At 45.8% G+C, this 25,277-nt stretch overlaps 1 protein-coding gene and 1 pseudogene across 2 annotated transcripts in view; both read left to right on the top strand.

Moving 5' to 3' along the window:
- Positions 1-11,211, top strand: part of LOC135051030 (TPA-induced transmembrane protein homolog) — a 28,109-nt gene extending 16,898 nt beyond the window's left edge. For both annotated transcript variants that reach the window (XM_063957223.1, XM_063957222.1), the window contains exons 3-6: positions 484-623; positions 8,425-8,498; positions 9,563-9,741; positions 10,307-11,211. In XM_063957223.1, the coding sequence (XP_063813293.1) occupies positions 484-623; positions 8,425-8,498; positions 9,563-9,741; positions 10,307-10,314 (401 nt within the window). In that variant the 3' untranslated portion in view covers positions 10,315-11,211. The remainder of the gene's footprint in view (positions 1-483; positions 624-8,424; positions 8,499-9,562; positions 9,742-10,306) is intronic.
- A 13,662-nt stretch (positions 11,212-24,873) lies between these two features.
- LOC135054295 (U6atac minor spliceosomal RNA) lies at positions 24,874-24,981 on the top strand (annotated as a pseudogene).
- The last annotated feature ends 296 nt before the right edge of the window (positions 24,982-25,277 follow it).

The following is a 25,277-nucleotide window of genomic DNA, read 5'->3' as shown; positions in this document are numbered from 1 at the left end:
GAAAAAACGCTGGCGTTTCTGGGAAAAATGCGGGAGTGTCTGAAGGAACGAAACTGACTGAACTGATCGCAATGTAGGAGTAAGTCTGGAGCTACTCAGAAACTGCTAAGAAATTTCTATTCGCAATTCTGGTAATCTTTCGTTCGCAATTCTGCTATGCTAATGCGTGTGCAATGCTGCTAAAAGCAGCTAGCGAGCGAACAACTCGGAATGAGGGCCAAAATACGTACAGTATAAGATATACAAGACAGAAAATCTTATTTATTAGTAGAGTATATTTACATTAATATTGTGTGGTGCTTTGTAAGTATATCATGCATACAGTATGTTCCAAGTGTCCCTAGATGACTAAATTATCAAAGCGGCTGTTAGCACTCTGACATCAAAGTGTTTTAGAGAAAACTTCTTTTAGTCATATGATTACCTGTGTTTTATCCTACCCAAACATTTATTTACATTAATAGTCTGTCTGTTTCATTATAGATGTTCATATTGATGAGGATGAAAAACAGTCTGCGGATTTACAATCAAATAACACTTGCAGGTTCACCGGCTTTCTTAATGTAACAGATCCCTGTCTCTGGGAGACATGGATAAGAAATGAAACTTCATTTCAAAGCAGGGTATGGTAAATACAGCTCTTCTTCCAATGACAAGAAAATGTAGTGTGTAAAAGTCAGTAGCATAGTAAGGGCCAGAGTCGGTGACACCCGTTGGAGCCAATAGTGTCCCCCTCTGGCACGCGTGTCTGAAAAAGGTGCGTGGCCTAGCGGGAAGCCCCAGTTACCTCACTCCGTGGCCGTGTCCAGAATCCCTGGAGATTCTGGTCTGCCCCCAGAGACTAGTGCGTGACAGGAGCCGGTTGCTGCAGGATAATCTCACACCGCAGCATCCGTATCCTGTCACTGCGGAGGAGCCGGCATTTTGGAATCACCCAGGTGCGGCCTACTCCACCTCTTATGACACCTGTGGTAAGGGACTCGGTAACACCATAAAGCAGGGTTAGTACTGTTAGTAGAGTCCCATAGAGGAATAGGTTAGAGAAAGTGCACAGAGCACATACTCTTAAAGGAATAAACTTTCTCTGAGGTGAACAGCGGAAACATTGTGCCATGAAACACTGGGAGTCAGTCTGAAAAGATCAAAATGTGTGTAGTAAGCACTTCCTGTGCATGGTTGTATATATTTAATGAGTCCATGCATGCAGCGTCATTGATGAAGTTTATAGTATATTTGTACAGACATTATCAAGATCATTGCAGCTCTGAATAGAGACTTTAATGCTGCAGGTCTTGCGCACATGATAACATTACCTCTAGGCCTTGTATATAATCACATTTGGCACTACACAAACTGGCATAGATTAAATTACTGGCAAGGTGTTGATTACACCAGTGGTTCCCAAACTGTGTCCCGTGGCACCTAGGTGTGCCTCAGGATGGTGATCCAGGACCAATTCAAATTATTTACGTTCAGTATGATTGGCAAAACCAGTGCTGGTGGCTGGCATCATAAAATATGTAAACAAACAGAAGCAAATCTTGTCCTCCTCCACAGATTTAAGCCTAAAGGTCCGTACACACTTAACGATAAAATGAGCGACGTCGCTCATTTTCCCCCTCCTTGAGCGACGTCGCTCATTTTATCGTCAAGTGTGTATGCCACCATCGACGACCGATGCGCGGCCCAGCGGGTCGGCAACGATTGTCGCTGTCGGTAGGGCATGCATGAAGGATGTGGACTGTCGTCCACGACCTTCATGCAGGGCTGGCGGGGGCGAGACGTCACTGAGCGATATGAGCAGTCATATCGCTCAGTGTGTATAGTTGGCCGCCGGCCGGCCGGCCGGCCCGGGAGGGGGAAACCTTAGACGATGTCGCTCACAGAGCGACATCGTCTAATGTGTATGGGCCTTAAGGATGACAAGTCAGCAGAATTAACTTAATTTAATATTTTTTTTCAAAATTTCTGAATAAAAAACTTTTGGCCTAGGGGTGCTATGAAAAAAATTCTGATACTCTTAAGGCGCCGTGATTCAAGAATGTTTGGGAACCTCTGAATTACACCATTTCTGAGATAATAGAAGAGATGGCACATGTGTGTAACAAAAGAGCTGTTCAGCCAGTTCTGAAAAGTAAATGAAATGGTCAGAGTAACAGCTGAAGGCTACAATAAGATACTAATGCTGAGTTTCCCCTGGTATCCGTTCAGATGGTCGACCACTATTGGTCGACATTGACATGGACACATGGTCGACACGTGAAAGGTCGACACATGAAAAGGTCGACATGAGTTTTTTAACTTTTTTTCTCTATCGTCCTAAGTGGATGCTGGGGTTCCTGAAAGGACCATGGGGAATAGCGGCTCCGCAGGAGACAGGGCACAAAAAAGTAAAGCTTTTACCAGATCAGGTGGTGTGCACTGGCTCCTCCCCCTATGACCCTCCTCCAGACTCCAGTTAGATTTTGTGCCCGAACGAGAAGGGTGCAATCTAGGTGGCTCTCCTAAAGAGCTGCTTAGAGAAAGTTTAGCTTAGGTTTTTTACTTTACAGTGAGTCCTGCTGGCAACAGGATCACTGCAACGAGGGACTTAGGGGAGAAGTAGTGAACTCACCTGCGTGCAGAGTGGATTTGCTGCTTGGCTACTGGACACTAGCTCCAGAGGGACGATCACAGGTACAGCCTGGATGGTCACCGGAGCCGCGCCGCCGGCCCCCTTGCAGACGCTGAAGAGAGAAGAGGTCCAAAATCGGCGGCTGAAGACTCCTGAGTCTTCATAAAGGTAGCGCACAGCACTGCAGCTGTGCGCCATTTTCCTCTCAGCACACTTCACACAACAGTCACTGAGGGTGCAGAGCGCTGGGGGGGGCGCTCTGAGAGGCAAATAAAAACCTTATTAGAGGCAAAAAATACCTCACATATAGCCCACAGAGGCTATATGGAGATATTTAACCCCTGCCTAACTTCAAAAATAGCGGGAGACGAGCCCGCCGAAAAAGGGGCGGGGCCTATCTCCTCAGCACACAGCGCCATTTTCTCTCACAGAAAAGCTGGAGAGAAGGCTCCCAGGCTCTCCCCTGCACTGCACTACAGAAACAGGGTTAAAACAGAGAGGGGGGGCACTGATTTTGGCGATATTGTATATATATAAAAGATGCTATAAGGGAGAAACACTTATATAAGGTTGTCCCTATATAATTATAGCGTTTTTGGTGTGTGCTGGCAGACTCTCCCTCTGTCTCCCCAAAGGGCTAGTGGGTCCTGTCCTCTGTCAGAGCATTCCCGGTGTGTGTGCTGTGTGTCGGTACGTGTGTGTCGACATGTATGAGGACGATGTTGGTGAGGAGGCGGAGAAATTGCCTGTAATGGTGATGTCACTCTCTAGGGAGTCGACACCGGAATGGATGGCTTATTTAGAGAATTACGTGAGAATGTCAACACGCTGCAAGGTCGGTTGACGACATGAGACGGCCGACAATCTATTAGGACCGGTCCAGGCGTCTCAGAAACACCGTCAGGGGTTTTAAAAACGCCCATTTACCTCAGTCGGTCGACACAGACACAGACACGGACACTGAATACAGTGTCGACGGTGAATAAACAAACGTATTTCTCATTAGGGCCACACGTTAAGGGCAATGAAGGAGGTGTTACGTGTTTCTGATACTACAAGTACCACAAGAAAGGGTATTATGTGGGAGTGAAAAAAACTACCTGTAGTTTTTCCTGAATCAGATAAAATAAAATGAAGTGTGTGATGATGCGTAGGGTTACCCCGATAGCAAATATTGGCGTTATACCCTTTCCCGCCAGAAATTAGGGTACGTTGGGAAACACCCCTTAGGGTGATAAGGCGCTCACACGCTTATCAAGTGGCGTTACCGTCTCCAGATACGGCCGCCCTCAAGGAGCCAGCTGATAGGAAGCTGGAAAAATATCCTAAAAAGTATATACACACATACGGTGGTTATACTGCGACCAGCGATCGCCATCAGCCTGGAGATGCAGTGCTGGGTTGGCTTGGTCGGATTCCCTGACTGAAAATATTTTATTCATGTAGAGCATTTAATAGGATGCATTCTATATATATGTATGTGAGATGCACAGAGGGATATTTGCTCTCTGGCATCAAGATAAGTGCGTTGTCCATATCTCCCAGAAGATGTCAGGGACACGACAGTGGTCAGGTGATACAGATCCCATACGGCAGATGGAAGTATTGCTGTATAAAGGGAAGGAGTTATTTGGGGGTCGGTCCATCGGACCTGGGGACCACAGCAACAGCTGGGAAATCCAACCTTTTTTACCCCAAGTTACATCTCAGCTAAAAAAGACACCGTCTTTTCAGCCTCAATCTTTCCTTTCCCATGAGGGCATGCAGGCAAAAGGCCAGTCATATCTGCCCAGACATAGAGGTAAGGGAAGTAGACTGCAGCAGGCAGCCCTTTCCCAGGAAAAGAAGCCCTCCACCGCGTCTGCCAAGTCCTCAGCATGACGCTGGGGCCGTGCAAGCGGACTCAAGGTGGGGGGGTAGTCTCAAGAGTCTCAGGGCGCAGTGGGATCACTCGCAAGTTGACCCCTAGATCGTACGAGTATTATCCCAGGGGTAAAGATTGGAGAGTCGAGACATCTTCTCCTCGCAGGTTCCTGAAGTCTGCTTTACCAACGGCTCCCTCCGACAGGGAGGCAGCATTGGAAACAATTCACAAGCTGTATATCCAGCAGGTGATAATCAAAGTACCCCTCCTACGACAAGGAAAAGGGTATTATTTTTCCACACTATATTGTGGTACTGAAGCCAGACGGCTTGGTGACACATAGTCTAAATCTAAAATGTTTTGAACACTTACATAAAAGGTTCAAATCGAGATAAAGTCACTCAGAGCAGTGATAGCGAACCGGAAAAAAGGGGACTATATGGTGTCCCTGGACATCAAGGATTACCTCCATGTCCAAATTTTGTCCTTCTCATCAAGGGTACCTCTGGTTCGTGGTACAGAACTGTCAATATCAGTTTCAGACGATGCCGTTTGAATTATCCACGGCACCCCGGGCCTTTTTACCAAGGTAATGGCCGAAAAGATGTTTCTTCAAAGAAAAAAGGCATCTAAATTATCCCTTACTTGCACGACCTAAAAAGGGCAAGTTCCAGAGAACAGTTGGAGGTCGGAAGAGCACTATCTAAAGTAGTTCTTCGACGGCACGACTGGATTCTAAATATTCCAAGAATCGCAGCTGTTTTCCGACGATACGTCTGCTGTTCCTAGGGATGATTCTGGACACGGTTCAGAAAAAGGTTTTTCTTCCCGAGGAAAAAGCCAAGGAGTTATCCGACCTGTCAGGAACCTCCTAAAACCAGGAAAGGTGTCTGTACATCAATGCACAAGAGTCCTGGGAAAAATGGTGGCTTTTTACGAAGCAATTCCATTCGGCAGATTCCATGCAAGAATTTTCCAAAGGGATCTGTTGGACAAATGGTCAGGGTCGCATCCTCAGATGCACCTGCGAATAACCCTGTCGCCAAGGACAAGGGTATATCTTCTGTGGTGGTTGCAAAAGGCTCATCTATTGGAGGGCCGCAGATTCGGCATACAGGATTTGATCCTGGTGACCACGGACGCCAGCCTGAGAGGTTGGGGAGCAGTCACACAAGGAAGAAACTTCCAGGGGGTATGGACGAACCTGGAAAAGTCTCTTCACATAAACATTCTGGTACTAAGAGCAATCTAAAATGCTCTAAGCCAGGCGGAACCACTCCTGCAAGGAAAACCGGTGTTGATTCAGTCGGACAACATCACGGCGGTCGCCCATGTAAACAGACAGGGCGGCACAAGAAGCAGGAGTGCAATGGCAGAAGCTGCCAACATTCTTCGCTGGGCGGAGAATCACGTAATAGCACTGTCAGCAGTGTTCTTCCCGGGCGTGGACAACTGGGAAGCAGACTTCCTCAGCAGACACGATATTCACCCGGGAGAGGGGGGTCTTCATCCAGAAGTCTTCCACATGCTAATAAACTGTTGGGAAAGACCAATGGTAGACATGATGGCGTCTCGCCTCAACAAGAAACTGGACAAGTATTGCGCCAGGTCAAGAGATCCACAGGCAATAGCTGTGGACGCACTGGTAACACCTTGGGTGTACAAATCAGTATATGTGTTTCCTCCTCTGCCTCTCATACCAAAGGTATTGAAGATTATACGGTGAGGAGGAGTAAGAACAATACTAGTGGCTCCGGATTGGCCAAGAAGGACTTGGTACCCGGAACTTCAAGAGTTGGTCACGGACGACCCGTGCCCTCTACTTCTGAGAAGGGACCTGCTACAACAGGGTCCCTGTCTCTTTCAAGACTTACCGCGGCTGCGTTTGACGGCATGGCGGTTGAACGCCAGATCCTAAAAGGGAAAGGCATTCCAGAAGAAGTCATTCCTACCTTGATTAAGGCAAGGAAGGAAGTCACCGCGAAACATTATCACCGCATTTGGCGAAAATATGTCGCGTGGTGCGAGGATCGGAGTGTTCCGACGGAGGAATTTCAACTGGGTCGTTTCCTACATTTCCTACAATCAGGATTGTCTATGGGTCTCAAATTGAGATCTATTAAGGTTCAAATTTCGGCCCTGTCAATATTCTTCCAAAAAGAATTGGCCTCAGTTCCTGAGGTACAGACTTTTGTTAAAGGAGTACTGCATATACAGCCTCCTGTGGTGCCTCCGGTGGCACCGTGGGATCTAAATGTAGTTTTAGATTTCCTCAAATCCCATTGGTTTGAACCATTGAAAAAGGTGGATTTTAAATATCTCACATGGAAAGTGACTATGTTACTGGCCCTGGCTTCCGCCAGGAGAGTATCTGAATTGGCGGCTTTATCTTATAAAAGCCCTTATCTAATCTTCCATTCGGATAGGGCAGAACTGAGGACTCGTCCGCATTTTCTCCCTAAGGTGGTATCAGCGTTTCACCTGAACCAACCTATTGTGGTGCCTGCGGCCACTGGCGACTTGGAGGACTCCAAGTTGTTGGACGTTGTCAGAGCCTTAAAAATATACATTTCAAGGACGGCTGAAGTCAGAAAATCTGACTCGCTGTTGATACTATATGCACCCAACAAGTTGGGTGCCCCTGCTTCTAAGCAGACGATTGCTCGTTGGATTTGTAACACAATTCAACTTGCTCATTCTGTGGCAGGCCTGCCACAGCCTAAATCTGTTAAGGCCCATTCCACAAGGAAGGTGGGCTCATCTTGGGCGGCTGCCCGAGGGGTCTCGGCATTACAATTCTGCCGAGCAGCTACGTGGTCGGGGGAAAACACGTTTGTAAAATTCTACAAATTTGATACCCTGGCAAAAGAGGACTTGGAATTCTCTCATTCGGTGCTGCAGAGTCATCCGCACTCTCCCGCCCGTTTGGGAGCTTTGGTATAATCCCCATGGTCCTTTCAGGAACCCCAGCATCCACTTAGGACGATAGAGAAAATAAGAATTTACTTACCGATAATTCTATTTCTCGGAGTCCGTAGTGGATGCTGGGCGCCCATCCCAAGTGCGGATTATCTGCAATGCTGTACATAGTTATTGTTAACAAATTCGGGTTATATTGTTAAGGAGCCATCTTTAAGAGGCTCTTTCTGTTATCATACTGTTAACTGGGTTTAGATCACAAGTTGTACGGTGTGATTGGTGTGGCTGGTATGAGTCTTACCCGGGATTCAAATTGCCTCCCTTATTGTGTACGCTCGTCCGGGCACAGTACCTAACTGGAGTCTGGAGGAGGGTCATAGGGGGAGGAGCCAGTGCACACCACCTGATCTGGTAAAAGCTTTACTTTTTTGTGCCCTGTCTCCTGCGGAGCCGCTATTCCCCATGGTCCTTTCAGGAACCCCAGCATCCACTACGGACTCCGAGAAATAGAATTATCGGTAAGTAAATTCTTATTTTTCTTTTGGGGAACTTTTCCATACTTTACGATCCACGTGGACTACGATTGGAACGGTAATCTGTGCCGAGCGAAGCGAAGGCACCATGCCGAAGCATGGCGAGCGAAGCGGTGCACTAATTGGGGTTCCCAGTCACATTACGCAAAAAACGACACCAAAAAAAGTTTAAAAAACTCATGTCGACCTTTTCATGTGTCGACCATTTTCATGTGTCGACCATGTGTCCATGTCGACCATGTCAATGTCGACCAACAGTGGTCGACCTAATGACTGTCGACCATTCATACTGGAACCGTTTTCCCTACTGAGTGACTTTTTGTACTTAAGGCCAGGATATTCTCATTTATTTTGAATTATTTTTTTTCAAGTGCTGTAATATTGGATATGAGCAAGATCCTAGTCCAATAATAAGAACATTAGCCAGAGAGGTAGTCATTAATCCTTTTCTGATAATGTTTAACAGGTATTATATATATTTTTTTTTTTTACAGATCACTAATGTATATCAGATGTCGCCATCACTGCATTACTATTTTATTGCTGCCACAGTAGAGTATAATTCAGTGTAAGTCATTTAATTATTATAACTTATATGTGCACCACTGTGAAAAGCAATCCTGTATGTTGTGCTGCACTTGTAGCTATGTTGTCTCCAGGAGTAAGGCAGACACATATACAACCCTTGCCAATCTGGATGCATCTTGCATATGTGGCCAGTGCTACAGTCTAACAAAACTTCACCTTTTTTTTTTTGGTAAGAATTAATGCTTGTGACTTAGATGCAAATTCCACCCAATTTACCATGGGCACCAAAAAAGAGATGATGAGGCAGTGGGAGGCTTAAACACATCATTTTTAAACACATCAACTTAAACACATTTTAGTACCAATTTATTTTATTTTTTTTACCTCTTTTATGGAAAAATCCCATAAAGTGTAAACAAAAATGAAACTATGTAAACAAACAGATTGAACATAGTACTGGCAGAGGACCAAAGTATTGTTTTGGTTTTTTTTTCCTCTCACCTTCTTGTACTAAGGTTTTTGGCTTTTTTTATGGGAACAAATAATTTAAGTTGCCATAATAATAGCAACAGCAGTGATCACATTGCCCTATATGTGACAATATAAGAACAAGCCAAGGCTACATGTGTACAGTTTAGGGAGACATTCCGATTTATTATTATTTTTTTCTGCCAAATATCATAAATTGAACAACATTAATGCCTATTTTTCAGCAATAAAATGTTAATCTTCCTATAATATTAGACTTTCTGGTTGTTCTTTTTTTGTGTATATTAGATGCTGATATTTTGGTATATCTTTACTTATGTTAATAGAATAATTATGTGCTGTTTTTGTATTATTAATTGTGTACAGGGATTTTGTATTCAGATACCAATAGCCACAACCGTTTTTTATTTTTTAAATGAAACTAAAACTATGGTTTATTGTTGAAGAATGTTGTTTTGTCCATTAATAAAATAAATTCCACTTATGTTTATTGCACTGTTTCCAAAAACCCAACATAAGCAAAACTAAAGGCTTAACAGTGTTTAATTTCAAAGTAATTATAGATTGGTGGTAAAATGTGTTGTTTCACTTTTTTTGCTTATTTTGTTTCTTAAGTGAGGATAACAGATCTGCAATTATTCAGCTGGATTTTTCCCATCCATCAGAGCCCAGGAAGTATCCTATAAGTATAGAGCTAGTGGCAGGGATCTTGAGGCAAGATATGTATGATCTAGATATGTCTGCATGCCAAAACTCAAGCATTTTAATGGATCCATTTCAAGTTCATTTATTAAGTAAGTATATGCAATATATAAACATGTATGTAACAAATGTAGATCACTGTATATGTGATTAGTTAAATCAAATTGCATAAATGATAATGTTTAATCACTGATCTCCCAGCGCCGCCCTTCTATACAGTGTAAACGGGAGCCGTGTCGCATTGATACGGCTTCCATTTACACTACAACCCTACCCGGATCATTCCCGTGTCCTACCCAGGTAGATAGCCGGGTAGGATTTACGGGTCACTTGATCCAGGTTTTTGCGGAGGGACCCTTTTCCACTAGCAAAATACACGGGGTAAATGCGCGCCCCCGTGCATTTACCCATGTTTTTTGAGCTAGTGGAAAAGGGGTATGAGTTGGAGCTGAATAAATTCCCCAGAAAATGGGCACTGGTCTGGGTCAGAAGATTACACTGACATATGGGCCACTATTGTCCTCTATTTAATACCCCATTCCAGTTAGGGCTGGGTGTCACCATATAAAACATGGATAGAATACATACAAACATACCTGTATCGATGCGTAGATGTTGTTCTTCTAGTTCTAACATTCCTCTTTCTACCTGTTACAGGTGACTGACTGCAATGGTTTAGCTTGACCCACACCTGACTTTCTTAGACATTTCAACCAATGTGACAGTGGTCCTAGGCATATAATTGTGGCTTTTATTATCTTTTTTTATATATCGAGAATCCCGAGTTGTCTAAAACCATAAACTTGTATTTAGTCAAACCAACCATAACACCGATCCACAAGGAGTTTAACTACTGTATGAACAACTAGAGTTTTTAATCAAATTGACTAATATAAGCGGTGAAACGTTTGATTGAGATATTGGGGGTCATTCCGAGTTGTTCGCTCGCTAGCAGATTTTAGCAGCATTGCACACGCTAGGCCGCCGCCCTCTGGGAGTGTATCTTAGCTTAGCAGAATTGCATCGAAAGATTAGCAGAATTGCGAATAGAAAATTTTTAGCAGTTTCTGAGTAGCTCCAGACTTACTCCTACACTGCGATCAGTTCAGCCCATTTCGTTCCTGGTTTGACGTCACAAACACGCCCTGCGTTCGGTCAGCCACTCCCCCGTTTCTCCAGACACTCCCGCGTTTTATCCTGGCACGCCTGCGTTTTTCCGCACGCTCCCTGAAAACGGTCAGTTTTCGCCCAGAAACACCCACTTCCTGTCAATCACACTTGTAAATCTACAAAGTTTTGAGCAAAAATACTTAGCGCATGCGCACTGCGTACCATGCGCACTGCGTACCATGCGCATGCGCATTTTCGCCTTAATCGCTCCGTTGCGAAAATTGGCAACGAGCGAACAACTCGGAATGACCCCCATAATGTAATATGTCTTGGTCTGTAATTTGTTTGTTCATTGTGGTTTATTTATTAATTTACATTTTAAATAATTATGATATAGGTGCAGATGAGCAAAGAATGTTGCAGTCAAATAAAGCAGTTTATATTTTCATACAGTCATGGACTCCGGCATGCTCCTTTTTCATCTTTTGTGCTTTAATGGATTGTAGGTTTTCTGCATGTTTATTATTATCCCAGACTATTTACAAGGGATACGAGCAGTACAGGTGTGTACAGTGCAATGTGTATGAGGTCACAGATTAAATAGGTCAGAGCAAGGAAAAAGAAACACAGGAGAAGTTGTGAAAGGTTGGGTAGTTTGTCATGAAAGCAGTGGTCAGAGTGAAAATTTTGAAGTGGGGGTATAGAAATATCAGGGGGTGTAACTTAGGCAGGCCCAAATACTGAGCCCTTCTTCAAAATAATGACACAATGACCAGGGCATAATGCCCAGGGTCACTTACCTAGGGCACAGGCTCTTGCCTGCCTAACATGCACCACAGGCCTGACTGTGCCCACGGGCCTAGTGCCCGACAACCCTGGTGCTTTAGTGAGGGTTAATTTATTGAAGGTGGCACAAAGCGCTGGGTGAGGCTGCAGTGGGGAGCTTTGTTTAGCTCTTTACCACAACTGCAGCACTCTCTGGATCTCCGCTTCTTGCTTCAGACGCTAGCTTGTCCTGGCCAGTGGCGCCTCTTCCTCTTTCTTCCACCGGGGCTTCTTCCGTGGCCGGCTCTTCCTTCTTTTATTTGGGAGGTCTTCTGTCCTCCCTCACTCTTCCTATCCCAGCACAGCACCCCTCTCCCATCACAGCACCCCTCACCCAGTACAGCAGCCCCCTCCCATCACAGCACTCCTCACCCTTCACAGGACAGCACTCATTATAGCACACATCCTGTCACAGCACAGCACCCCTCCTCTCACCCATCACCCCACACCTACCCTCATAACACACCACATCTGCTCTCACAGCACAGCGCAGCACACCACTCTGCTCTCTTCACCTCCCAGAGTCCTCCTCGGCAGCATTTTGAAAGTGGTGCCGCCTGCAAGCCAAACAGTCTATTGTCTGATTACCCGCTGGTCTGTGAGCCGTAATTGGCTTGCGGCCAGCACCAAATGTAAACAGACGCCCACAGCCGCATGTAGACTGGCGCTGGGACAATGGAAGTCCCAGTGCTGGCCACCGAGGTTAAGTGCCGGTACGACATACCATATCATACTGGCACACTTTGAGCACTGCATGAAAGTTTGTATAAATGGTGTATGTAAAAAAATTCTGATTCTAATGTTTTAGCAAAAATTTGCGAATTTAGAACGGATTGGGTTATTTTACAGAGATGTGAGTTCCACTTATATTTTGTGTGCTGTAATTCATATGTTATATGTTTTTAGAATTCATATTTCAATAAACTTTAAATAGAGCTGGAGCAACAACATCACGTCCTTTGGTTCTGGGGTAAAATAGTTCCAACCGTAAAAAAAATTATAAACCATGCTGTCAGGCTCCGGAGCCTCACCCCCGGCGGGTGCTCCCGCGGGTTGCCGTCCCGCTGGTTGGCGCGCTGCAGCGGCAGGGAGCTGCTGGCGGCGGGTCCTCCTTGACGGATGTGCAGCTACCAAGAGCCGGGGGCCGTGGCTCTGGAGAGCAGGGCGCTGCAGCGGGGATCGCTGCGGTAAGGTCCTCTAGTGGTGACACAGTATAGTGTGTCAGAGACAGAAGCTGGCTAAAGCTGTGTGCTAACAGCTAGGTATGTCTCCTGTGCTGGGGGCAGCCATGTTGGAGACCAGAGTATTACCAATGAAGTTCCCAATCTGTGTCCAGCCAATCCTGCGTGCTCTCCCCTTACAAAAGGCTGGTTCAGATGGAGAGTGCCAGTGCTTCAAGTTACCTCCTTGTGAAAGGTTCTCCAGCTCTGTGATCCCAGGTTACTTCTGGTTCCCTGGTCCTTGTTGCTCTTATCTATTGGTTACCTAAACGCTGCTGCAGTCCTGTTGTCTAAGTCCGTTGCCACTCATGGAAGCGCTCATGGGGTCCCAGGTCGTAGAGGAGCTCCAGGTGCTAACAGCGGTTCCCGCAGAAGTCTTAATTTCTTCAAAGTCCGAGTTCTTCAGCCTTGTCTTTCAATCACAACCCGTAGTCTTCATTTCTTTAAAGTCCGAGTGTCAGGAATCGGCGTTCAGCAGCATCTCATCTACCAGCGCGCTGGTGTGCAGGCCTCCGGAGGTCGCGGCCCCAGTCACGGCTGCGTGAATGCACTGTCTGCGAGCGTCATGTTCAGTGTCGCTAAGTACCCCTGAACCGCATCCAGTGTGTGCTGCGCTGTGTGCCTGCATCTGTCCAGCATAGGCGCCGCCATGACACCTGCATTTAGCTGATCCGGACATCCAATCCTGCACTGTTTGCACACAGAGCCCAGCAACCAATCACCGCAGAGCAAGGGGTATAAGTTTCAGTCCGTGGCTCAGTCCCATCACCTCGGACAACGAGTCACTTTCAGTGTACAAGTTCTCCTGGTTCATGTGTTCCTGTTTCCAGTGGTTTTCTTGTTGTCAGTCCATAATTTCATCTTCAGTCTTCAGTTTGCTACGAACTCCAGCCACAGTCTGCCACAACAACTTGCAGTAAGAGACTTTCTCCAGGTGTTTCTTAATTACTCAGCCTGTGCACCTAATTACCAGCATTTAGCATTGGGGGTCATTCTGAGTTGTTCGCTCGCTGCCGTTTTTAGCAGAATTGCGATCAGGCTAAAAACCGGCAGTTCTGCCCATGCGTACGGGCCGCAGGGCGCACGCGCTAAGTACTTTCACACAAAACTATGCAATTTTACACAGGGCCGAGCGACGTTTTTCAGTCGCTCTGCTGATCATTGAGTGATTGACAGGAAGTGGGTGTCTCTGCGTGGTAACTGAGCGTTTTCTGGGAGTGTGCTAAAAAATGCAGGCGTGCCAGACGAAAACGCAGGAGTGGCTGGGGAAACGGGGGAGTGGCTGTCCGAACGCAGGGTGTGTTTGTGACGTCAAACCAGGAACCAAACAGTCTGCAGTGAACGCAATCTAGGAGTAGGTCTGGAGCTACTCAGAAACTGCAGGGAAATATTTAATAGCAGAACTGCTAACCTTTCTTTAGCAATTCTGCTAAGCTAAGATACACTCCCAGAGGGCGGCGGCCTAGCGTTTGCAATGCTGCTAAAAGCAGCTAGCGAGCGAACAACTCTGAATGAGGGCCATTGTGCATTGCATTCAGCACTTAACAACTTGCTGTGTTAGAACTGTCTCCTGCTTGGGCCTTGCTTGGCTTAAAGAATGTGTGCTTTTACAGAGACTGTGTGCTTTTATTGCTATTCATTATATACCGGAGTTCTGTTTGCTTCATCTGATTTCATCATTGCCTTTACCGTTTATACCAAGTTTCAAGATCATCTTCATTGCTCATTTGTTACCAGTGACTTTCAAAATACTTATTTCATCGGATTAAGTTATCATTCATTATTCCTGTCATCTGTTATACCAGTTACTCTTCATGCATCATTTCTGTTGTTGCTGACTTCCAAGTTTATCATCAATTATTTTCACTCATCTGTTTATCAGTTGTTCAGTTGCTGTGTGATAATAAATATCAAGCGCACATGCGCAGGACTTTTCTTAAGCCTCCTCGTTTCATCTATCACACCTACACTGACCCACTAGTGCCCCCTCCGGGAACAAACAGAACTACAGACCTGACACTGAGTTCTTCAGCTTCATCTTTCAATCACAAACCACAGTCTTCATTTCTTCAAAGTCCAAGTTCTTCAGCCTCATCTTTTAATCATAAAACACAGTCTTCAGTTCTTTTACCGGAGTTCTTCAGCTTCACTCTTCAAGTCATTTAACCATAGACTCTAATTCTTCCAGTTTCTTCTATTTCTCCAATATTTGTGTACAGCCTGATTATTCATTAAAACTACAGTTATCTTCCTACAGAGTCCCCCTTTTCTTTACGCCCTCCGGCCAACGTTAACACTTAGTTTTGCTTCCACCCCATGAGGAGGAATTACATTCAGCCACCTCGTTTACTCTCATCACAGGTAGCTGTCCCTTCAGCCAAAACTCGGTTGTTTGGAACCCCACCTTATGCCGAGCGTGACACATGCCTTGTGCAAATGATTGCTGTTTAAAAAAAGTCCAAGTTCAGCCGGCAACCCGCACGGCACTACATGCCGCCGTAAGCATCCAAACATTATTTTATGCAATTGTCCCCATGAAGTCACATGTAGCCTTCATGTCTTCTTTGTTTAATCATAACAATCAGAGGTTCATGTGGAGGTGGATGGAATTTGTGTCTAAATAAAAAAGGCACAGTTTGCTTAGCTTGCAGAGCTGGCTGCATTCCAATTTGTGTGTAACTCAGCAAGGGCAGCATATACTTTTGGTTTACTCTAGGAGTGAACATGCGCTGCTACTACTGGTTAACACCAAAAGATGTGGTTTCACAGTGGTAGGGGCTGTATTATGTCGACATTGAGCATGTCATGTGAAATGCCACCATTCTGCATGGGCCGGCAGCGGAGGGTTAGGGTCAGGGCCGGATTAAGGTGTGTGGGGGCCCTTAACAATAAAATGATCAAAATTATTATATTACAAAAATATATATTTGTGTATGTATGTGTGTATATATATATATATATATATAATATATATTTATAGAAGATAAACCCGGCACTCCTGTAGAGGGTCTGCGTGCCCCGGTGCCATCAGTGAGACTGGATATTGAAAAAAATGCTGCGGCACTCAAGGTCTTGTAAAGCAGTCAAATGTGTATTGACATCACAAAATAGAACACCAACGTTTCGGGGTGTCTAACCCCGTTGTCAAGATGTGAGAGTGAAAATAGAGAAGAAACTACTTACCCTTGTAGAGACAGAACCCGCCAAACCGGAGAGGAAGCCGCCTACGGTCCCGTCGTGCGCGCTGCGTGTCGCTGAGTGACCATCTGGTGTTCCAGACCAAATTACTGTATTTATGTATCAATGTATCTGCATCACACCAGGTGCTTGCACTTTTAACTTCTGCTCACTCTTTCTTTGCTACCTCGCACTCTGTTTCCATGGCTGTATAGTGTTCTAGTTGTGCATCAGGCTGATTCACTATTTGCTGAATGGCCCCCAGCTTAATACAATGTATACAGTAATTCCTATGGAGCATCCCTGGCTTATGCAGCCCCTATTTGTTTTGCAGTGGCCACAGCAGTTTGTCCCGTTAGTGCACAGTGCATGTGTATAGTTCACTTAGTGGTGTTTACACTCTGTCTCTCGGGTTACACAGCCGCACTGCTCCGGACTTCCGTGCTTGGTCCGTTGCTCAGCAACGTGACAACACAGATGCGCCCCATGACGCGTATACGCGTCATCACTCAGCGACACGCAGCGCGCACGACGGGACCGTAGGCGGCTTCCTCTCCGGTTTGGCGGGTTCTGTCTCTACAAGGGTAAGTAGTTTCTTCTCTATTTTCACTCTCACATCTTGACAACGGGGTTAGACACCCCGAAACGTTGGTGTTCTATTTTGTGATGTCAATACACATTTGACTGCTTTACAAGACCTTGAGTGCCGCAGCATTTTTTTCAATATATATAATATATATAATATATATTTCTCATACATCTCATAGGATGCTGGGGACTCCGTAAGGACCATGGGGTATAGACGGGATCCGCAGGAGCTTGGGCACACTAAAAAGACTTTGACTGGGTGTGAACTGGCTCCTCCCTCTATGCCCCTCCCAAAGACCTCAGTTAGACTTTGTGCCCAGGAGTGACTGGACACACACTAGGGGAGCTTTATTTCTCTAAAAGACTTTATGTTAGGTTTTTTATTTTCAGGAAGACCTGCTGGCTACAGGCTCCCTGCATCGTGGGAGTGAGGGGAGAGAAGTCAGACCTACTTCTTCTTAGTTAACGGCTCTGCTTCTTAGGCTACTGGACACCATTAGCTCCAGAGGGTTCGATCACTTGGTTCGCCTAGCTGCTTGTTTCCAGAACCGCGCCGTCACCCCCCTCACAGAAGCCAGAAGAAAGAAGCCGGGTGAGTATTGGAAGAAAAGAAGACTTGACTTCAGTAACGGAGGTAACCGCAGCGGTAGCGCTGCGCTTCATGCTCCCACACACCAACGGGGGATCGGTATGAAATCCCGCCAATCATAATCCCGACGGTCTATATACCGACACCCATTGACCGATGGTCGAAATCCCGACAAGGTCTAAATACCGACACGGACTAAATACCGACATGTAAAATACCGACAAGGTCTAAATACCGACATGTAAAATGCCGACAGGTCGAAATACCGACATGCATTTTTTGATGTTTTTTTGTGTGTATGTCGACATAAATCAACATGGACACCATATAAAGTGTACCGCGTCCCCTCGCATGGCTCGCTGCGCTCGCCATGCTTCGGGCACGGTGCCTCGCTGCGCTCGGCACACTATTATATTCCCCCTCCAGGTCCACTGGGACGGTAAAGTATGAACAAGTCGGTTTTAATGAAAAAAAATCATGAAAAACTTGTGTCGGTATTTCGACCTGTCGGCATTTTACATGTCGGTATTTAGACCTTGTCGGTATTTTACATGTCGGTATTTAGTCCGTGTCGGTATTTAGACCTTGTCGGGATTTCGACCATCGGTCAATGGGTGTCGGTATATAGTCCGTCGGGATTATGATTGGAGGTAAAGTGACTGCATCCCACCAACGGCACTCTCAGGGTGCAGGGCACTGGGGGGGAGCGCCCTGGGCGGCATGATACTGAGGGTCAAGATCGCTGGCAAGGGGACATACTAGGTGCCCGGGCACCGGGTACGATTTCACCGCCAGTGTAACGCAGCGGTCGCGCTGCACGCCGTTGCTCCCACACACCAAAGGCTTGCGAGGGTGCAGGGGGGGCGCCCTGGGCAGCAATATTTATATATGTGTATATACAGGGGATAACTGCTGTATATAGACCTCCCCCAGCTCAATATATATATATATATATATATATATATATTTATTTTAGCGGGCTTAAGCGCGCCGGGAAGGGGCGGAGCTTAGCCCTCACAACAGAGTCAGCGCCATTTTCTTCCACGTCCCCGCCAAGGCTAGGTTTATAGTACAAAGGAGTGGGGGCACAGTGTTTTAGTGCTATATGGAGAGAAATATAGCACTAAATTCAATAATGGGCCTATAATCCTTGTTGTGTATGAATCTCTGTGTTTTCCTGTCAGATTACCCACTATAGGTTTAGTCGACATATGTCGACATGTGTGAAGGCTCTGTCACAACCTGTCGTGGGGATCACTGTCGGCATCGCCGACGCCTGTCGGTACTTGATTCAGAAGATTTAGTATCAGCAGGTTGGTGGTTGTATGCTTGTAAAAGTAAACACGGTATGGAAGACACAGTCGTATGTGGGTGCCCTGTCGGCATCAACTGTATTTCTGTGTGAAAATTAACATGCTGTAACTGCCTTATACCTGTATATATGTTTATAGGTATATGTGGGGTGAGTGTTTTGAAATTATATATGTATGCTTCCCTCAGACCCCTCGGGGTTCCAAGAATGTTAATTTGGCCTGCTTACTATTCCCTGCTGTCGACGACTACTAGGTTTTCTGTCGACCATAACGTTCATGGTAGATCCACAACTGGGGCATGTCAGTACATGATTATACACATTCAGAACACATTGCTGTCACTAGGGACCTGTTGGGTCAGGTCAATCCACTTATATATTTATATGTACATGGTTAGGATTTGTGTGATATATTGTGTATTACATTATGTATATTCATGAATGCTGAAGTATTAGTATTCTTTTTCATGTGCTGGTCGCTCTGTTGATTAAGCTCTACGTCGGCAGGGACGAGTTGGTCTTCAATCCTCTCAAGGAGTCCGAATGTTTATTCTCTTCCCGACGCGGAGAGAATACTGTGGAAGTCAACTCCTGGTCGACACGGGGCCCTGTCACAAAGGATCGTATACAGGAAGCTAAGTGATATTTTATTTCTATGCTTTGAGCTTGTTTACATTACATGCACATGAGGAAGTGTTTATATTCGGAAAGGCATCCGATAGAATTAACCTAAAGTGTGTAAGGTTTGTTCCTCCTGTTGGTTCTTCTTTATAACATTGCGGCGGCTGCTGTACGTATACAGGAGGCAGTGGCAAACGCAGGATTTCTAGAAGGGGGTTTTCAAATGCAGTCCACAATCTCCCACCCTGCGGGACATTGGAGCAAGTGCTTGAGTCTGGTGGAGCGGTAGAAGAACCTAGTAACGGTCCTTGACAACATTAATGTAAACATTGGTCCTTTTACACACTTGATACTGTATGGAATACAGTATTAATATTTAACAGTATAGATGGTCTGTAGTATAGGCTGCATCAAACATTTAAATAATATAAGTAAGTGGTCAGGAAAAGGTTAAACATACCATAATAAATAAATAAATACATAAGCATAATAGAACTAGTGCTGCACTTTCTAAGCACACATTCTCCCACCTCAAGGTAAGGCTCGTGTCTCTTCTTCCTGGCAGCTACTCTCTGGTCCTGTGCACTGACTGTGGACTCAGATCCAAACACACTGTAAACTGAGTAAAAGAAGCTGCCACCACTGGGCATGTGCAGTAGCTCTGCTCTGTCCCTTACACTGCATGATGTGGCAGCAGCTCTAGTAATTGTATCATATACTATTGATATTGTTGTCCTAATTTGAGCAACTTTCCAAGAGGAGGGGTTTCCGGGCAACCGGAAACCCCCTTTGCGTTTGCCTATGGGAGGTGTGGCCGGGGAAATGCTGTGGCTGACTCCGAGAGATACTGGAGTTTTTCCCTGGGACGGTGTACCACTGTTTGGGGATACCTCAGTTCAGTCAATCCCGGGCGATACTGCTGGTGATTCTAACTTTGTGAGTTAGTCTCCTTCACAATGGTTGGTGACGCATTCTCTTGTGGGATGTAGTCATTTTAACCGGTTTGATACCATTCTTTTTCCTTTTCTGTGCTGACAGTGGAAGGTGAAAAAGGTAAGAGTTCTGCAGCCTTGTTCGGTTCGCAGAAGAGGATGTCGTTGTCAGTTTCTACCACATACATCACATGTCGCGGAGTCTACCTGGCTGGAGGCCACCCTAGTGGGAACTTGTCTACTACTTTTCAGTCAGTCCGGGAATAGACTAGGACCTGTGAGATAATTATAGAATCCTAAGGGGGACTTTCTGGCGTTACAGATGTTTCCCCTCACTGATTTTTCTAATAGATCTTGCCGTTCCCCTCTGGAAGGGGAGGTGGTACGCGACGCCATACCAGAGGTGCGTAAGGTTCAGGGCATTGTCCTGCTGTCCCTGGTTTAAAAAACAAACAAAAAAACAAAGATTTCTCCTTACGACGTTGAACTACAGAATGGAATCTCTCAGACCAGGGAGCTCCAGCACGTCAAGATAGTAAGGGGTTTAAAGGTGTTTTTCTCTGCATTCAGCTTACCTGGGTGGATATCCAGGATTGTCTTTGCCATTTCACCGGAGTGATGGCAGTAGGATGGTATTCTTTCCATAGCAAAAGCCATCGTTATTCTGTAGGGGGGCACTCTCCTGATTAAGGCGAGGTCAAGTCACAAGTGGTGCAAATCGTCGTTTTCTCTCTGACTGTTCTTCAACACAGGGGAAGCCTGTTATTCCCAACGACGCAGATGTCGGAGGTGGGTATCAGAGTAGATACGGAACGGTTGAAGTTCTGTGTGTTCCTGTGGAAAGAGGTCTGAGGGTCGGATCAGATTTGCAGTGACAATCCATCAATATGTTCCGTTGATGAAGAAGATGGGTGCGGCCTAAGAGGCCTTTTTCGGTGAGCTGGTCAAATGCCAGAGTGGTTTTCACGGGGCCAGTTGGAAAGGTGGCCCGGGTCTCCCCTGCACATGCGCTGGAATATAATCCTAATGGCCAGGATATAGCTCCTGTGGTGTCTGCTCTGTTCTCACCTCCTAGAGGGATGAAGGTTCGGAATCCAGGATCTCCAGATTTCCGAGACTGGGGAGCAGTCCTTGCAAGGGAAGTATTTCCAGAGGAAAAGGTCAAGCTGGGAAGCTTTTCTGCAATATGCTTTCTTGAATTAAGAGCTATTTTCAATGAACATATGCTTCATGATCTGTCCGTGTTAATTCTGTCGGACGATTTGACAGCAGTCGTGTAGGTAAGCCGCTAGGGCGGAACAAGGAGCAAAGCGGCAATGGCTGAAGCCGAGAAAGGTTTTCCGCTGGGTGAAAAGACTGGTAAACGCTATATTAGCAGCCTTCGTTCTGGATGTGAACGACTGAGAAATAGATTCCTCTGCAGACGCGATCTCCATCCGGGAGAAATACAGTCGTCATCGAGCAGTTTTCACTGAAGTGACAAGTCTTTAAGGAGTGCCTCAGGTCGACATGCTGGCGTCTCGTCTCAACGAGAGATCTCAGGGATATTGTTCCGGGTCAGGGGACTCTCAGGCTATAGCAGTGGCCGTCCTCGGGACTTCTTGAGTGTTTTCAGTCGGTCTTTGTGTCCCCTCTGTTTTCACTCTTCGGAAGGTGATAAACGTAGGAAGAACAAGGGTTCAGGCGATCCTCATTGTTCCGGTCTGACCAAGGAGGGCTTGGTATCCGGTTCTTCAAGGTTTACTCATAGAAGACCCATGGCCTCTTCCTCTACGTGAGGAACTGTTACAACAAGATCCGGGCGTGTATCAAGACTTACCGCGGCTGCGTTTGACGGCGTGGCGGTTGAACGCCATATCCTAATCAGAAAGGCTATTCCCAGTGAAGTCATTTCCACACTTCTTCACGCTAGAAAAGAGCCTTACCACCGTGTTTGGAGACAATATGTGTCTTGGTGTGAATCCAAGAAGCCTACTACGGAAGACTTTTGGATGGGTCGTTCTTCTCCATTCTTTGCAAGCAGGTGTGGGTGCAGGCCTAAACTTAGGCTCTATTTAAGTGCGGTTTTGGCCTTATACACTTTCTTTCAAGAAAGTATTGACAACCTTTCCGGAAGTTCGGCCCTTCGTGAAAGGAGTACCGCGCATCCATCCTCCATTTGTGCCCCCGTTGGCACTGTGGGACCTTGACGTGGTGTTGCGTTTTCTTGTGTAACACTGTTTGGAACCTTTGTGTAAGGTTGTGTTAAAAATTCTCTCTTGGAAAGTGGTCATGTTATTGGCTTTGACGTCCGCAAGGCGGGTGTCTGAAGTAGCGGTTTTGTCTCACAAGAGCCCTGTTTGATCTTCCATGTGGATAGAGAGGATTTGAGAACTCTGTTAATAGTTCTGCCAAATGTGGTTTCTGGGTTTCGCAGAAATCAGCCTATTTTCATGCCGGTGGTTACTTTAGCTGATTCAAGGTCTCTCGATGTAGTCAGAGCTTTGAATATTATGTTGCCACGTTAGCTCAGATTGCGGAAACAGACGCTCTGTTTGTCCGGTATGCTCCCAGCGTGATTGGGGCGCCTGCCTCTCTGCAGTCGGTTACACGCTAAAGCTTTGATCCGATTCGGCGTGCTCGTTCTACGGCTGGATTGCCGTTGCCGAATTTGGTGGTGACCCATTCTACTAGGTAGGTGGGCTTTTCTTGGGCGGATGCCCGAGGAGTCTCGGCGATTCAACTTTGCCGAGCGGATACTTGGTCGGGTTCAAACACTTTGCTAAGCTCTACAAGTTTGGTACCCTGGCTGAGGGGGACCTCATGTTGCTCAATCGGTGCTGCAGAGTCGTCCGCACTCTCCCGCCCGGTCTGGAGCTTTGGTATAAACCTCATGGTCCTTACAGAGTCCCCAGCATCCTCTAGGACGTATGAGAAAATGGGATATTAATACCTACCGGTAAATCCTTTTCTCTTAGTCCATAGAGGATGCTGGGCGCCCGTCCCAGTGCGTACTGTGTCTGCAGTAATTGGTTATGGTTACACTCTGGTAGTGTTTCTTTCTGTCAGCTTGTTGCTGACGTTGTTCATGCCATGGCATGCAGTGTTTTCTTATTGGTTGTGTTAACACACAGGTTGTGTTACATATTCTCTCAGCATGTGGCTGTATATATTTCATACCGTGGGCTGGTATTCTATTGAATGCCACGTTTTGCGGTATGTTCGTGGTGTGAGCTGGTATGACACTCACCGTGTTTAAATAATAAATTCTTTCCTCTAAATGTCCGCCTCTCCTGGGCACAGTTTCTATAACTGAGGTCTGGGGGAGGGGCATAGAGGGAGGAGCCAGTTCACACCCAGTCAAAGTCTTTTTAGTGTGCCCAAGCTCCTGCGGATCCCGTCTATACCCCATGGTCCTTACGGAGTCCCCAGCATCCTCTACGGACTAAGAGAAAAGGATTTACCGGTAGGTATTAAAATCCCATTATTATAATATAATATAATATAATATGTATATCTAATAAACTGATCTGGGGGCGCTAATAATAGCAATCTAAATTTTAAATCATCCTGATCCTGAAAATTAGCATAACAGATACATCTAAAAAGTCTTTCTCTTGTGTATATATAAAATGTATTGACAGTAACAGTGTTAAAAAGGGCAATGATACATAATTCCCATCAGCTTCACAGGGAAGCATTTTAAATCAATCCAGTTTGTATTGAATAAGATATATTCCTTTGATGACATGTATTCATAATGTAATACAGTGGTAGAATACAAAATGAACCCAACGCGTTTTGTCCCGAGGGACTTCTTCAGGGGTACAGAATTTGGATGGCAAAATAAAACAACTAGGATGATGTACAATGACAATTTTACAAAGATAACAGATAACAGAATTCACAATACTACGTTTTGTATGGGCATTTAGAATGTAAGAATGGCTTGATAGAATAAATACACCACTGTTTATACCAGCTGGGAGTAAATCTAAAAACTGATAAATACCATGCATTAATTGGGCATCGTATCTAATAAATGATGGGGATTTAGGAAGTCCCAGCAGCGGTCCACACAAAAGAGCGCCATAGCAGGTGGGGCAGAGCTAACTCCCGGAGTTACTTAGCTCCTTGCTCTCAGCTGCCCCGGTGCTATTGCAGTATAGCAGAAGCCAGTGGCCATTACTAAAGCCAGAGAACACACTCTCCAGTGGTCCTTGCAACTCCGATTAAGAGCTGCTGCTGCGGACTGCGCTGACCTTCTAAGGCAGCGCTGAGACTCAGAGACCTTAAACAAGATTGTGAGTTATCAATGTAAGTGTTTTGTCTAGTCAGGAAAGTAATTGAGCACATGTAACTTGCATATTCTGTGTTTAGCGTTTTAGCATTGCTAACAGCGCTGATTGGGGCTAGTGTGTTTATCCTCCTCCTCTGCCCTTCTCTCTTTCCTGTCTTAACCCTCAGTCTCTCCTCTCACACTGTCCACTACGCTACTGTGTTTGTGTATTAGTGTGTTTTACCATGGCTGGAAAAGAGCTTTAAGACTTCACAGAAGACCTTCACCTGCACAAGGTGTGCAGAAAGATTCACACAAAAGGCAATTAGATAGTTCCCTTTTATGTGATTAGGAGCAACAAGGCTCAGTAGATCACCACAGGTGCAGGTTACACCAGTTTTGGTGTCGCAGCTCACTACTGTTGTCACACCTGTCTGCGGAGCTGGAAACCTCTTCGAGAGGTTTCCAGATCTCAGAAATCTAACCTCTCACCAGACCCAAAACTGGTCTGGGCTCGGGCCCTAGCAAGGCAGTGGAAGGGCTCACTAAAGGCATGGTCCCATCCCCCTCTGTGATGCAAGTTTCCCAAAAGTTGTTACATGAAAGAGAGAAGTTTAGCACTTCCCTTAATATGGAAGAGGTCCCAGTGGCCTTTACAACAAATATACGGTTAAGGCACTGCCACCTACTTAGTTTTTAAGACTGTTACCCTCTGTCCTGCAGTTGAACGATTCACAGGATGAGGATATGCCCCCAATTAGTGGGGGCGAGTTTCCACACACAGTGGTGGAATAGATCCGGTAGGAACCGGAGATTGTGTCCCTGGGCATTGAGGCATTGATTGTCGCAATACGCCAAGTTTTAAAAGGTGGACGTCAGAGCGGCCAGGTAACACCCGAATAAAATATTCCAGGTGCCCTGTCAACTTTTGTCGACATAGCCTTCCCTGCTGACAGCAGGAAGTTATGCAAGACTCCACCTATAGTAGATTCCTCA

Source organism: Pseudophryne corroboree, chromosome 2 (assembly GCF_028390025.1).
Source record: "Pseudophryne corroboree isolate aPseCor3 chromosome 2, aPseCor3.hap2, whole genome shotgun sequence".
Lineage (NCBI taxonomy): Eukaryota > Metazoa > Chordata > Amphibia > Anura > Myobatrachidae > Pseudophryne > Pseudophryne corroboree.
This window is presented reverse-complemented; position numbering and strand designations above follow the sequence as displayed.